The 16,012-nt window shown below is 42.6% G+C and overlaps 1 protein-coding gene across 2 annotated transcripts in view; it reads left to right on the top strand.

The window, feature by feature from the left end:
- Positions 1 to 16,012, top strand: part of DYRK1A (dual specificity tyrosine phosphorylation regulated kinase 1A) — a 134,949-nt gene that overhangs the window by 96,060 nt on the left and 22,877 nt on the right. For both annotated transcript variants that reach the window (XM_070750419.1, XM_070750418.1), the window contains one exon: positions 12,923 to 13,122. In XM_070750419.1, the coding sequence (XP_070606520.1) occupies positions 12,923 to 13,122 (200 nt within the window). The remainder of the gene's footprint in view (positions 1 to 12,922; positions 13,123 to 16,012) is intronic.

The raw sequence follows: 16,012 nt of genomic DNA on the forward strand, positions 1-16,012 counted from the left end.
CATTGTGTTGCTTGGCCAGAGACATTGATAAATGAGTATTTAATGATCTGCAGCAGTTTCCACTTACTGCAGGCAGATAGAGATTTTAGAACAGGAGAAGAAATAAGGATTTAATTTCTCTTGCTTGCAATGAAAACATAGTTTAAGACTGTATGCTAGAATTTTATGGAGATAAAATATTCTTTAAAAGTGTAGGATTTTGTTTGGTATTTTGTATGGTATTTATGATTATCAGATAAAACTCGGAAGTTGCTTATATATGAGAAACTTAATGCAATATTAAAACAGCAGTAATGCAAATTATCTCAGTGCATAAGAACTGCATATGAGTCTCTTAATTTAATTTTGAAAAAATGCAATTGGAAAAATAATTCTTTAAAAATTATTCCGAGCCATTTACAACTTACTTATCTTTTGTAATTTTGGTAAAAAAACACCAAAATCTATAATACAGAAGCCTTTCAGAGCCAAAAGCCTAATACCTTTTGTACTCCAGTAGTAGTTGACAATTCCCATGAAATGCCTGAAAATTCTGTAAATTGTTCCTTCAGCTTGAGGAAGGCTGGTCTATCACTAATAAATAGGTGGCAAAGTGACATGTGCCATAATTCGGCTTGTTTTGCTTTGCTTTCTTAGTTTGCTTTGAATTTCTCATTAACAGTTGTCATTTTTAAAAAATTGATAGATTTCAGCTCAGCATTCAATACCATAATTCCTAAATTATTCACTCCAAATTAATAACTACCTGTCCATACATTTAGTTGGATAATTAGTTTTTTGACAGAATAGAATAGAATAATTTATTGGCCAAGTGTGATTGGACACACAAGGAATTTGTCTTTGGTACATATGCTCTCAATGTACATAAAAAGAAATACATTCATCAAAAATCATAAGATACAGCACACAGTGATAGTCATAGCTTACTAAATAAGCAATCAAATCATACTAGGAAACAATGCCTCTCGGAGAGGAACGGCATATAAATCCAATAAATAAATAAATAAAATAATAAACTAAACAATATAAATCAAAGAGATACAAGCCACAAGATTATAGGCATAACTGGGAGGAGGTAACAGCAAAGATGGGAAGAATAATACAGTCTTGGTAAATAGTTTCACAGTGTTATGGAAATTAGTTGTTTACCAGAGTGATGGCATTCAGGAGGAAACTGCCCTTGTGTCTTAGTAGTTCTGGTGTGCAATGCCCTATTGCATTGTTTTGAGGGTAGAAGTTGAAACAATTTATGTCCAGAATGTGGGAGGATCTGTAGATATTTTCACAGCCTTCTTTTTCACTTGTGCATTATACAGATCCTCAATGGAAGGCAGGTTAGTAGAAGTTGCTTTTCCTGCAGTTCTAATTATCCATTGAAACCTGTGTCTGTCTTTTTTGGTTGCAGAGCCAAACCAGACAGTTATAGAGGTTCAGATGACAGACTCAGTAATTTCTCTCTAGGACTGAACCAGCAGTTCCTTGGGCAGTTTGAGCTTTCTGACTTGGTGCAGAAAGAACTTTCTTTGTTGTGCTTTTTTGATGACATTTTTGATGTTGGGGTCCATTTTAAGTCTTGTGATATGATAGAACCTAGAAATTTGAAAGTATCTACTGATGATACTGTGTTGTAAGAGGTGGAAGTATAGGATTTTTTCCCCTAAAGCCTACCACCATTTCTATGGTTTTGACTGTGTTTAGTTCAAGATTGTTCTGGTTGCACCACAAGGTTAGTTGCTCAACCTCCCATCTGTATGCAGATTTGTCATTGTCTCGAATGAGACCAATGACTGTTGTATCATTTGAAAACTTCAGTACAGTAGTACCTCTAGATACGAGTTTAATTCGTTCCAGAAGGGAGCTTGTATGTCGAACAACTCGTATCTGGAACAAATGGCTTTAGACTTTGTTTTCCCCCGCCGAGATAACCAGAAGCAAGGATTCTTGTGCCACCTAGTGGACGCTTGGCTCGTATCCCGAATTTGAGCTCGGGTCTCGAAAAGAAATTTCTCTCCCCTTGTGGCTCGTATCTTGGAATACTCGCCTGTGGAGCAGCTCGTATCTAGAGGTACTACTGTACTTTAATTGAGGAATCTTTTGAGATACAGTCTTTGGCATAGAGAGAGAAGTGGAGAGAACACACAGCCTTGGGGCCATAGGAAGCAACAGGTGAAGCTAGAGGAAATCATACTGAGCAACCATTCAGTTAGCACAGATGCCCCTCAGCGCAGTGTGCTCTTCTCTGTACATTAATGACTGCATCTCTAAGGATTATTCTGTTAAAGTACGAAAGTTTGTGGATGATACAACAGTCATTGGTCTTATTCAAGATGGCGATGAGTCTGCATATAGATGAGAGGTTGAACAACTGGCCCTAAGGTGCAGCTGGAACAATTTGGAGCTGAACAGGCTTTTAAAACCTGTAGAGATGAGAATGAATTTTAGGAAAAGCTCTCCTACTCTTCTGCCCCTTACTATATTTGACAGCACTGTATCAGCAGTAGAATCCTTCAAGTTTTTGGTTCTATAATCTTCCAGGAATTTAAATAGACCATCATTAAGCAGAACCATCATTAAAAATCCATAACAAAGACTATTCTTTCTCCATCAATTTAGGAAGTTCAGACTCTTTCAGGAGCTGTTCTACAGAGAAATTATTGAGTCTGCCATCTATACTTCAATAACATTCTGCTTTGGTACAGCAACTAAACAGGACAGGTACAGTGGGTAGTTAGAACTGCAGAAAAAAACATTGCAACCAGCCTGCCTTCCATTGAAGATCTGTATATTGCGTGGATCAAAAAGAAAGCTCAAAAAAATATCTACATACAGTGGTACCTTGTGATACGAACCCCTCGTGATATGAACCCGGAGTTCGGAAATTTTTTGCCTCTTCTTACGAACTTTTTTCGGCTTACGAATCCACCGCAGATCGCAAAATGGTCCTCCGCTGGGCGCCGCAGCCCGGCTGTCACCTTTTAAAACAGCCGGGGGGCTTCTCGGCGTTCTCCCGAACCCGAACCCAAACTTTTCGGGTTTGGGAGGCCGCCGAGAAGCGCCACCGCCTGGCTGTCACCTTCTGAAACAACCGGGGGGGCTTCTCGGCATTCTCCCGAATGCCGAACTCGGGGGTTCGGGTTCCGGAGGCCGCCGAGAAGCGCCCGGCTGTTTCAGAAGGTTACAGCTGGGCGGCGGCGCTCAGCAGAGCGCTGTTTTTGCAATCGGCAGCAGCATTTTCGGCCGATTTGGAGGCTGGAAAGGAGGTGGGGAATCCCAATAGGGAATTCCATGGGCGGAGCTTTGACGTCACGAAGCAAAATACAGAAGAATCATGACAAACTTGAATAATGAGCCTATCTTACAAAATGAAATTCAATGGTGAAAAAAGCAAGGTACTGCATTTAGGCAAGAAAAATAAAACACACAGGTACAGTATGCGCGGTACATTGCTCAACTGTGAGAGGGATCTTGGAGTCCTAGTGGACAACCATTTAAATATGAGCCAGCAGTGTGCAGCAGCTTCCAAAAAAGCCAACATAGTTCTAGGCTGTATTAACAGAGGGATAGAATCAAGATCACATGGTTAATACCACTTTATAAGGTCTTGGTAAGGCCACACGTTGAATACTGCATTCAGTTTTTGTCACCACGATGCAAAAAGGATGTTGACAATCTGCAAAAAGTGCAGAGAAGAGCAACAAAGATGATTAGGGGACTAGAAGCTAAAACATGAAGAACGGTTGGAAGAACTGCGCATGACTAGTTTAATGAAAAGAAGGACCAGGGGAGACATGATAGCAGTGTTCCAATATCTCAGGGGTTGCCACAAAGAAGAGGAAGTCAAACTAGTCTCCAAAGCACCTGAGGGTAGAACAAGAAGCAATGGATGAAATCTAAACAAGGAGCGAAGTAACTTAGAACTAAGGAGAAATTTCCTGACAGTTAGTACCATTAATCAGTGGAACAGCTTGCCTCCAGAAGCTGTGAATGCTCCAACACTGGAAGTTTTTAAGAAGATGTTAGATATTCATCTGTCTGAAGTAGTGTAAGGTTTCCTGCCTAAGCAGAGGGTTGGACTAGAACAGTGTTTCCCAACCTTTTTTGAGCCGCGGCACATTATTCACATTTACAAAATCCTGGGGAACATTGAGCGGGGGGGGGGGGGGGTGTAAAAAAAAGTTTGGACAAAAAATATCTCTCTTCCTCCCTTTCGCTCTATTTTTCTCTCCCTCTTTCTCTCTCTCTCCCTTCCCTCCTCTTTCTTTCCCCTCTCCATCTCTCTTTGTTTCTCCCTTCCTTCCTCTCTTTTTTGCCCTCCTTCTCTCTCCCCTCCTTCCTTCCCTCTCTCTGTCTTTCCCTCACCCTCCTTCCCCCCTCTTTCTCTCTCTCTCTTGCTTTCTCTCTCTTGCTGTCTTTCTCTATTTCTCTCTTTCCCCTCTCTCTCCCTCTCTCTTTCTCTCTCTCTTTCTCTCTCTCTTTTGCTTTCTCTCTTTCTCCCCCCTCTCTCTCCCTCTCTCTTGCTATCTCTCTTTCTCTCTCTCGCTTTTGCTTTCTCTCTTTCTCTACCCCCTCTCTCTCCTTCTTTCTCTCCCCCCTCTCTCCCTCTCTCTTTCTCTCTCTCCCTCTCTTGCTATCTTTCTCTCTCTCCCCCTCTCTCCCTCTCTCTCTCCCTCTCTTGCTATCTCTTTCTCTCCCCCCTCTCTCCCTCTCTCCTTCTCCCTCTCCCTCTCTTGCTATCTCTTTCTCTCTCTTTCTATCCCCCCTCTCTTCCTCTCTCTTTCTCTCTACCTCTCTTGCTATCTCTTTCTCTCTCTTTCTCTCTCTTTCTCTCCCCCTCTCTCCCTCTCTTGCTATCTCTTTCTCTTTCTATCCCCCCTCTCTTCCTCTCTCTTTCTCTCTCTACCTCTCTTGCTATCTCTTTCTCTCTCTTTCTCTCCCCCCTCTCTCCCTCTCTTTCTCTCCCTCTCTTGCTATATCTTTCTCTCTCTTTCTCTCCCCCCCTCTCTTCCTCTCTCTCTCTCCCTCTCTTGCTATCTCTTTCTCTCCCCCTCTCTCCCTCTCTCCTCTCTCTCCCTCTCTTGCTATCTCTTTCTTTCTCTTTCTATCCCCCCCTCTCTTCCTCTCTCTTTCTCTCTCTACCTCTCTTGCTATCTCTTTCTCTCTCTTTCTCTCCCCCCTCTCTCCCTCTCTTTCTCTCTCTACCTCTCTTGCTATCTCTTTCTCTCTCTTTCTCTCCCCCCTCTCTCCCTCTCTTTCTCTCTCTCCCTCTCTTGCTATATCTTTCTCTTTCTCTCCCCCCTCTCTTCCTCTCTCTCTCCCTCTCTTGCTATCTCTTTCTCTCCCCCCTCTCTCCCTCTCTCCTTCTCTCTCTCCCTCTCTTGCTATCTCTTTCTCTCTCTTTCTCTCCCCCCTCTCTCCCTCTCTTTCTCTCTCTCTCCCTCTCTTGCTATATCTTTCTCTCTCTTTCTCTCCCCCCCCTCTCTTCCTCTCTCTATTTCTGTCTCTCCCTCTCTTGCTTTCTTTCTCTCCCCCCCTCTCCCCCTCTCTCTTTCTCCCAGTATCCGTGGGGCGACGGCAGGGTGATAAGCTTGAGGCGGAGCTCCAGAACGGAGGCACAGACGGCGGTGGCTAGACGCCGTACATTTCTGGCATTGCGCTGGGCATGGACGTGGGGCTTGAGCCTCCGTCCTGGTCCAGCCAGCAGGCAAGTGCCAGCCACGCAATTCCAGCATTTCCAGCCGCCGCCGTCGGTGCCTCTGTTCCTCTGTTCCGGAGCTCCGCCTCCGGAACAGAGGAACAGAGGCACCGACGATCACCCTGACGTCGCCCCGCGGCTACTGGGAGAAAGAGAGAGGGAGAGGGGGGAGAGAAAGAGAAAGCAAGAGAGGGGGAGAGAGAGAGGGACCACCCTGCCACCGCCCCACGGCATGGCTCCTGCCCGCTGCCGCCCCGCCATCACCCTCCCCCTGCGCGCCGCCCTCCCGCTGCCGCTGCCCTCCCACCAAGCCCCAAAGCTCACCTGCTGACAGGGAAGCTCCAGCCGGGTGGGGCGCCTCAACTGCTGGAAAACTTGGGAGGCGCAAAGAAGCAAGCTCAGTTTCCGGTCTCACAACTTTTTTCTCTTTGCAAAAAGTTGCGAGACCAGAAGCTGAGCTTATTTCTTCGCGGCACACCTGACCATGTCTCGCGGCACACCAGTGTGCCGCGGCACACCGGTTGGGAAACACTGGACTAGAAGACCTCCAAGGTCCTTCCCAACTCTTGTTGTTGTTGTTGTTACATCTTTTTATTTCCCCCTCCCTCCAAATTGATATTTTTAAAAAGAACCTTCAATATATTGGAAGATGGAGTATATAACTTTTTATCATTTGACTCTTCTTTTTTCACTGTTAACCTTTACAGTAGTCAGTCTGCAGAATGAAAGAAATGCTTACATTCATTGTGATTCAACAGTTTGTCATGAAAAGTGAAAACAATTTAAGACCAATTCAGCCAATCAATTCATAATTGTCTGAATAAAGTGTTCTTTGTTTTTATGAGGAAACGAGGATATATTTTATAAAGAAAGAGAAAACTTATTTTAAAGCTTCTACATCTACATCATTGTAAATATACATAGAGTTATTATATAAGAGAAAAGAATGTTTGTGACAGCAATCTTTTACTACATACCTATAAGGGAGTTGTATTTTTAGATAGCTTTTCTTGGTGCCTGGTTCCCAATATCGACATGGCAAATTTTATTGTCTTATAAAATAAGTTTTTGTGGTGGGTGGGTAGAATCTATGTGGGAAAAATATATTTACAGTGTTCCCTCGATTTCCACGGGGGATGCGTTCTGAGACTGCCTGCGAAAGTCGAATTTCCGCGAAGTAGAAATGCGGAAGTAAATACACCATTTTTGGCTATGGACAGTATCACAAGCCTTCCCTTAACACTTTAAACCCCTAAATTACCATTTCCCATTCCCTTAACAACCATTTACTCACCCTTGTTACTGGTACTCACCATTGAATAAGACACTTAGTGATCCTGATATTTATAAACATAATTATTTATTAACAATAATTATTTTTTGGTTATTTATTTGCAAAACATATTAGTTTGGCGATGATGTATGACATCATCGGGCAGGAAAAACCATGGTATGGGAAAAAAACCCGCAAAGTATTTTTTAATTAATATTTTTTTAAAAACCGTGGTATAGGCTATTCGCGAAGTTCGAACCCGCGAAAATTGAGGGAACACTGTATACCTCTAGTTCAGGGAGATGCACAACTTTCTCTATGCCCCAGCCCAGCTGCAGCCGATGCTGCTCCACATCGTAATGGGCTCCGGGAGGAGGAGGGAACGTCATCTGCCCATTGTGAAGCACATTAAATTTAAGTGTGCTGTGCAAGGCATTGCAACAGCAGCGAGCAAGACATGGAGGTGGCGAGAGCAGCAATGTCAGATGCAGAGAGAAAGTTGTGCATCTGCCCAAGTGACAGGTGCGTGTAGCACCAGTAAGGGCTGGAACAAGAGACCAATACAGGGGCGCTCCCACTCTGGAATATAGAGCAAGTCTCCATCTGCTGTCGTCACCTTTATGCTCTCAGGAGAGGAGTGACTGGGAGGGGAGGGCAAGGGGTGGGGCAAGCCAGTGGTGGGATTACCCGATAGGGAACCTCAGCAGAGGGCCCAAAGAGCCGCATGTGGCTCCAGAGCCACGAGTTGCCAACAGCTAAACCAAACAATAACAGTGATCTCTCGGTTAGCGCGGGGGTTACGTTCCAAGACCTCCCGCGCTAACCGATTTCCGCGTTATATTGGATGCGGAAGTAAAACCACCATCTGCGCATGTGCGCCATTTTTTTCATGGCCGCACATGCGCAGATGGTGGAGTTTGCGTGTGGGCGGCGGGGAAGACCAAGGGGAGGTTCCTTCAGCCGCCCAACAGCTGATCTGCTCCGCAGCGCGGAAGCAGCGAGGAGCCGAAGATGGGGTAAAGGCAAAGGGGAAACCCCATCTTCGGCTCCTCGCTGCTGCCGCGCTGCGGAGCGGATCAGGTGTTGGGCGGCTGAAGGAACTGAATGTCCCTTGGTCTTCCCGCTTGCCGCTTGCCAGTCCACACACGCCCCCCTGGATGAGCCGGCCACAGGGGCGAGGGGTGGGGATGAAGGGGCAGGACTTCCCGGGCGGAAGGCATGCTCGGCTCTGCCGCTCCAGCCCCTTTCGGCCGAGCAGCCAGGGAAGTCGAGCCAGGCGTGGCGGCGGCCTGCGCCGATGTTCCCCGCTGCGACGGAAGGCAGTCGCTTGGCTAGGGAGGCTCGGCCGAAAGCGGCTGGAGCGGCAGAGCCGAGCACGCCTTCCGCCCGGGAAGTCCTGCCCCTTCATCCCCACCCCTCGCCCCTGTGGTCAGCGGGAATGAAAGGGCAGGACTCCCTGGGTGGAAGGCGTGCTCGGCTCTGCCGCTCCAGCCGCTTTCGGCCGAGCCTCCCTAGCCAAGCGACTGCCTTCCGTCGCAGCGGGGAACATCGGCGCAGGCCGCCGCCACGCCTGGCTCGACTTCCCTGGCTGCTTGGCCGGGGAGGCTCGGCCGAAAGCGGCTGGAGCCGAGCACGCCTTCCACCCAGCGATTGTTCCGCTGCCGCCAGCATGGCCTGGCTGGCAGCGGAAAATGTAACGGAGCCCACGGGGGATTCGCCTTCCTCCCACCCGCAGCCGAGACTGATTGTGGGCTCCTTCGCAACCTCGGAGAGCTTCCGGGGCAGGGAGGAAAGCGAATGCCACGGGGCTGGGCTCGGCTCCCCCCTCGGCTCCCCCCCTTACCAGCCCCGCCGCGGAAGGCTCCATTCTGTTCCCTGCCGGCCCGATTGAGCGGCCGGCGGTCTCCATTCAGGGAACAGAATAAAAAAATTTTTTTAAAAAAAAAAAATTTTTTTTTAAAAAAATAATTTTTTTTTAAAATAATATTTTAATATTTTATTTTTTAAATAATATTTTTTGAAAAACCGCGTTGCAGCGTTTCGCGCTAATCGAGAACGCGCAAGTCGAGGGACCACTGTATATTGCAAGAAACATGAGTGATGGTCCCCAATACATCCTCTTTTAAGAAGAGCCACAATTGATGTACCAGCACAAGCTGAGCAAAAACCTAGCGCTCATTTGTTCCGCCTTCTATCATATTTTCTTTTACTAAGAGCTGTGACTCTTCAATAGACCGCTGCTCGAAGGTTAGCCCATTTTCTTGAGGGTAGGATATAATGTAGGTATAATCTTAGAATTAATAAGTATTCCTGCTTGCTTGGGTTGTGTTTAAGACTAGTCTTCCCCATTCAAATTCTGACATTTTCTGGGATTAGGGTGAGATAGGTTTCTCAATGAGTGAGTACTTTTCACATCTCCATTAGGACCGATTAGAGATAAATTGATGGATATCATCAACACGTGGATATTTCACCATAGTAGACAGCCTCTTCTGAAAGCTTCATATAAATGTTAATCAGATTTTTAAAAAGTAATAACTAAACTCTGAAACATCCCATAAAAAAGCAGTAGTACTTTTAGCCCTGCCACCACTGACTAAATGTGCTTGCTCTTTGCACGACAGGTCCAAAATTTATGTAACTGTTAACTAGTGAAAGTCTTGATGCTGTACCTAATTTTAGTTACATGTGGTTAAGTTTCATCTTGTTCTGCACTTCAAAGACCTCCAGAGAACCTCCATTCTATGCTGCAAATTGTAAAAAAAAAAATGTAATGGAGATATTGTGTTATGCTTAATGTTATGTGGAGAAAAGCTGGGCAAAGATAATCTACTTTTTCTGAAATGAATGCTATATGCTATTTTAGATATTTGGGCTTAAATGGTTCACAGAAATAGTACATCTCTGTTTTCAGTGCAGAGCATTGTCACATTATTATTGGCAATCCCTTAAAATATTTTTATAGTCAGTCAATCTATCCATTCATTCATTCATCCATCCACCCATCCATCACATTTATGGGGCTGCTAAAAAAGTGACTGAATGGCATACAACTATTAAACAATAAGTATACAGTATCTTAAAATTTACAATCTGAATTTTTTTAAAAGCCCATTATTAAAAGCTAAGGGAGTACAGTAGATATTAACAGCGATGGAGCCACCTCAGTAAACAATTGGCTCCCCAATTTCTGTGTTAAGAAGTTTTTAATATTCAAGAATTTCAAAATAAGTACCATATTGAAATAATATCATTTTCTATTTTTTTAAAAAAATAGAATACTGTCTCCATATTTTAACAGAGTCATGCTTTATAAAAAGGTTTAGCTAAAAGTCGATACACTATGGAATGGAACAGCAGAACCAGATTGCCACAAGATTGTTAACATTAAATAACATTTAAATTGAAAAACGTAAGTTGGAAAGCATTAATAAAGAAAAATGAAGAGGATTTAAGCAAGTTTCTCACCTAAATGTGAAACAGAAAGGCTGTTAATGGAAATATGTACCAAATTCTCCAATAAAACCTCTTGTTTTACAACCAACTAAAGCAGGTCTGTACTTAAGTTGAAAATTCAGTACCTTCTCAGTTGATGTGTACATAATTGTGTGTATGAATATTCCACACACCATCCTAGCTGTAATGAATAATGAGTTGAGTGAAGTTATTTTGTTTCCTATGTACTCAAGACCACCATTAATTGTTCTCCCGTCTCTTTGAAAGGGTAATTCTTTCTTTAAACATAATTCTTAACATGGTGGTGATGTTTATTAATATAGTGTCGATACTAAATAAATATTTTTTGATATACATTTACATCTTAGAGAGGGATGTAGTCTGGAGCATACTTCAGGATAGCTAGACCTCTCTAAACTGATCACCAGATGCTAAGCTAAGTGACCTTGTGTTTCTTAATTGGCAGGGGAAGTCATTTCCCTTTATTCAGCTTTGCTGCTATACCACTGGTTGAGGGGAGGAAAAGAAGATTGTGGCAGCAAATACCAATTGAAGGCAGTAACTGCTTCATCACTCTTGTAGAGAGTAAGGAAGGATGATCTTGGAGGAGGTATGCAAGAGCCACTGCCTAGGCAAAAGGGGCTGCACATTTTATAAGCTTAGAATAGCAGGATAACATTCAAAAGTGATTCGGGTAGATAGATGCCTGTCTAATTCACTGAACTATGAGAAGGGGAGGAGGCACAGCGTAATCAGGCTGGAAAGAATATTATTAGAGCTAATCTTAATAAAAGTAGTTTCAGCCTTACTGTGGAGTTGTCTATCTAGTAGGGCTGACAACTGTAGAGTTTCTTGGTTGGTTGGGATAGGTTTTGTTTCTTCCTATGTACAGTTTTGCTAAAGCTCAGTGCATATATGAAAAACATCTGGTTGGATCCAGATAAAAGTATGTAGAAGATGACAGCTTGAAAGATTGGTAGAAAAATGACAAGTAGATGGGAATGCTTCCATCTAATCTTTGGAGATTCTCCTGCCTTTTTAGCCATAATGTGTGGCACTCAGCAAAACTTCCTACTTTGGGGAGTGGTGTTTTGGGCTAGGGGATTGGGAGAAAATTTTGTAGAAAACACCCGTATGTTGGTTGCCTATCACTTTTCAACTTATTACAGTAAAATCTTGATTTTTCAGACCTCAATTGCAATTGACTTTGCATCAAATGAATCAATTTTCTGATTGATTACAGGTGGCCCTCATTTAACAACTACTCATTCATCGACCATTTGAACTTGCAAAAGCACCGAATGAGTGGTAGTTATGACTGGAACTCGTACTTAACACCGTTGCAGCATTACCACAGTCACATGACCATCATTTGCAATCTTCCCTGATGCTTTCTGCCAAGCAAAGTCAAGGGGAAGCCAACTAGAAGTTGGAAGTCACATGAGGTCCTTGCTTAACAACCTGCACAATCCTCCTTTAACTGCTGGAAGTGCTGTTGTTAAGCACTGTCACAATATTTTTTGGTTTAATGATGAAGCTTCTGGTCCCAATTAGCATCATTAAATGAAGACTACCTATAATTTCATCTGTGCAGTGGTGCCACAATACAAACAGCATAATTTGTATTATTTGTCTAATTATATAACACAAATCACTTCAACTGAGTAGTTGAGAAATTTATTGATACTGTAGTTATCAATAGTTAATAATTCAGTAATTATGAAATTTGTTAATACACAATTGGGACCAAAATTTCCAACACAAGTCATTGCGGTCATAAGTCGAGTGGACTGATATTGGAACAATTGTTATGATGGTCGTTAAATGAAACATTGCAGTTATTAAGCAAATTAAGCTTCCCCAATAGGCATCTTGTGTCAGAAATTTACAAAAAGTTTACAGATGGCAATCATATGACCGTAGGATGCTGCAAGTGGTCAAAAAGTTCAACACAGTTGTCAAGTGCAAATTGCAAATATATGACCACAGAGATGGTGCAATGGTCATAAGTGCGAACATAAGTTGTAAGTTAGTTTTTCCAAGGCCATCATAACTTTGAACCATTGTTTAAAAAGTGGACATAAGGCAAGGACTATATGTAACTGAACTTCCTTCAGATAGTCCATTAAAACAAAACTTCATTTTTTTCTTTCAAATATGAATTTGTTTTAAAATAAATGCCATTTCAATCATATTCTAACCATGTGAGAATTATCTGCTGTGATAGGATTGAAAAGAGGAAAATTTATGGAGAAGAAAAATTGATAGCAAACATAAAATTCATAATTATATTGAGTGCATATATCATTGCATCCCATCCACTTATTTTTTTAAAAAAATACACTTAATTTGTGGGCATGCAGTTTTAACTCATTTTGTTTTTGTTTGTTTTAAGCAAATCTTAGATAAATATATCTCATGCCTGTTGGTATGCTTAATGTAAAGATAGCTGATAGCTGATATAAGAAAACTATATTGAACTATTGTACTGTCATTTCTAGGAGGAGAGACTTCAGCATGCAAACCTTCAACTGTTCGACTTGCACCATCATTTTCATTCCATGCTGCCGGCCTTCAGATGGCTGGACAGATGTCCCATTCACATCAGCAGTACAGTGATCGTCGACAGCAGAACCTAAGCGACCAACAAGTTTCTGCCTTACCATATGCTGACCAGCTTCAGCAGCCTCCTACTAACCAGGTATGTTGACTTTAACTCTTGTACTAAGATAGTATTTTGCTTAAAATAAGGCACATTCTTCTATTAACAGCTTCTGTATAATTCAACTCATCTTTGCTGCTAAGCATTTGGAAATATTGGTTTGAAATAGCATACAAATTTTGTTAGAAATATATTTCATTTTCTGCAAGGAATAATATGTTTTTAATTTATATTGCCATGAATAACTCTGATTGCAGTAGACTGCACATTATTTTTGCAACATAATTTATTTGTAATATTTTGCCAAAGTGGTTGCTTAGCAAAAATAGTAGCAGTGGTAGGTTGCTACCCAGATCAGGCGAAGCTGTAATGGTGGCACAGGTAATTGAAACCCATCACTCTAGCGTAGTCAAGACTCAGCTTTTATTCATTTTTCTATATCATTCATATCTGAAAATGCAACTGTAAAGTACCATGTTTCCCTGAAAATAAGAGAGGGTCTTATTTTCTTTTGACCCCCCGAAATAAACGCTTGGTCTTATTTTTGGGGGTGGTCTTATTATTTTTGAGGTGCAGGGGGCAGCGAGTATGGACAACTCATGGCTGTTTCTGCTCATCAGCTGTTCCCCCTAAGGCTGTGCATATGCTCCCAACCATGCTTCTCAGGTCTCTGCACCATGCCATTGGCCTGCCCATGCTGCTCCAACTGGAGGTCCTGTCGCTGCTGTCACCTCCCTGTTCTTCACTAATGGCTTTTGTGGTGGCCATTAGCATGACAGAAGGGGCACAGTGGCTAGGGTTGCAGGAGCAGCCATTAGGTAAGGGTGTGTGGGGCATATCCCCCCCCTACCCTTCTTCCCTTCTGGTGTCACCTCATGTTGTTTGCATGGCAAGCAACCAGAGTAAATGGCGGGGACCGGCTGCACATCTGTTTAAATATTTTTTGGGAAAGCTTATTTTCGGGGTAGGGCTTATTTTAGCACAGGTGCTCAAAAGCCTGATTGGGCTTATTATCCAGGGAGGTCTTATTTTGGGGAAAACAGGGTCCTAATGTAAATTATAGAAAAATACAGTAACAGAGTTGGAAGGGACCTTGGAAATCTTGTAGTCCGACCTCCTGCTTAGGCAGGAAACCCTGCACCACTTCAGACAAATGGTTAGCCAATACCTTCATTATATTTGCTCTGTTTTATAAAAGATTTGAGAACAAAATAAGTAGACTTGGAGTCCATCAACTGGCAATGGTATTGTTTTTATTTACTGGTATTTCTATTGGAGTTCTATGGAATGCTTAGGATCACATCTCAATTTTATGTTTGCATAGTTTTGTTTTTAATTATCTTTACTCTTTTTGTTGAACTTAATTCCTTTCTGTTAGATAGCAAATCTAAATTAGATACAGGTACTTCTCAACTTACAACCATTTGTTTAGTGACCACTTGAAGTTACAAGACTACTGAAAAAGCTGATTTACACTTGTTTTTCACATGATTTACACTTGTTTTTCTTTGCACTGTCCCCGGGGTTATGTGGTGAAAATTTGGATGCTGGATAACTGGCATGTGTTTATGATAGTTGCAGTGTCCAAGGGTCATGTGATCATCTTTTCCAGCCTTCTGACAAGCAAGTCAATGGGTGGGAATCATTGGTTACATGTGGATTTGCTGACAGTATTGTACTGTGCGGTACAGTTTATCAACTTCTCTAATATCTTCATGTCTCGTGTTGTTATTACTTATCACTCAGCAAATGAACATCCATTAAACCTGTGATATTGAACTTTAATAATAATAATAATAATAATAATAATAATAATAATATTTGTATGCCGCCCCTTATGGCATGCATGCCACAGGTGACAGGCAAAGACCTCTCTGCGGGTATACCAGCTTTCTTCCCCGCCCAGCTCTACTATCCATGCATGCGCGCCTCCCACCAGCCAGCTAGTCTTCAGGTCTCTGTTGCGCATGCGCGGGGGGGCGCATTCCCTTAGTGTGCCCTAACTTCTCCTACATTTCTTCCCTCGTGCCTTCCCTGATCTCCGCAGATTCCTACGTTTCAGCGCACCCCACCCTTTCTCTGCCATTTCTGCTGCCCACACCATCCTGGAAGCCAAAATGAAGTGTGAGGGGTATGCATACGCTGGGATGCAGAGCACACGAACGGGGTGCATGGGTGTGTGTGTTCACATTGCATTTTGGGGATTTGGGCACGCACACATACATGCGTATGCATACTTTGGGCACTTGGCACCAAAAAAGTTAACCATCACTGCATTAGACCAATCAACCACTGTCCACCTGCAATGTTGTCTTACCTCTTAAATTGTATCATTGCAGTATTACTGTGAATAAACTACTGAAAACAGCAGAGATTCTTGCTGAATTCCTTAGTTTAAAGTTGCTGAGTGAGCAAAGTTGGGAACATTTATAAATGTATCTTTATTCAATAGAAGACTTGATCAGAAGAATATGATTAAAATAGTTTTTTAATACTGCAGCTCCATCTGGTGGTCAGACGGAAATTCATTCACAGATTGTATTTATTATTATGGGAAATTAAAAGTACTAAGTTTAATACAATTCACTCTCTAATCATTTAAGATAAAAATGTAAAGGAAATGCTAGTGTACTGTATTTGCAAATACAGTATTATGGAGGCTGAAGCCAAACACCCAGATTCACTGGCCATTATTCTAGGTGATTTCAACAAAGGTAACATAAGGAAAGAGCTTTCAGAATATTTTCAGCATATCAATTGTCCTACCAGAGACAATAGTACTTTAGACTACTGCTACAGAACACTAAAAGATGCTTATTGGTCCTTATCATGAGCAGCTGTGGGCCTCTCTGATCATTGCATGATTCATCTTGTACCTGCTTACAGACAAATATTTAAAGCCACAAAACAAAATTAAATCAGTGAGGAC

Source organism: Erythrolamprus reginae, chromosome 4, assembly GCF_031021105.1.
Source record: "Erythrolamprus reginae isolate rEryReg1 chromosome 4, rEryReg1.hap1, whole genome shotgun sequence".
Classification (NCBI taxonomy): domain Eukaryota; kingdom Metazoa; phylum Chordata; class Lepidosauria; order Squamata; family Dipsadidae; genus Erythrolamprus; species Erythrolamprus reginae.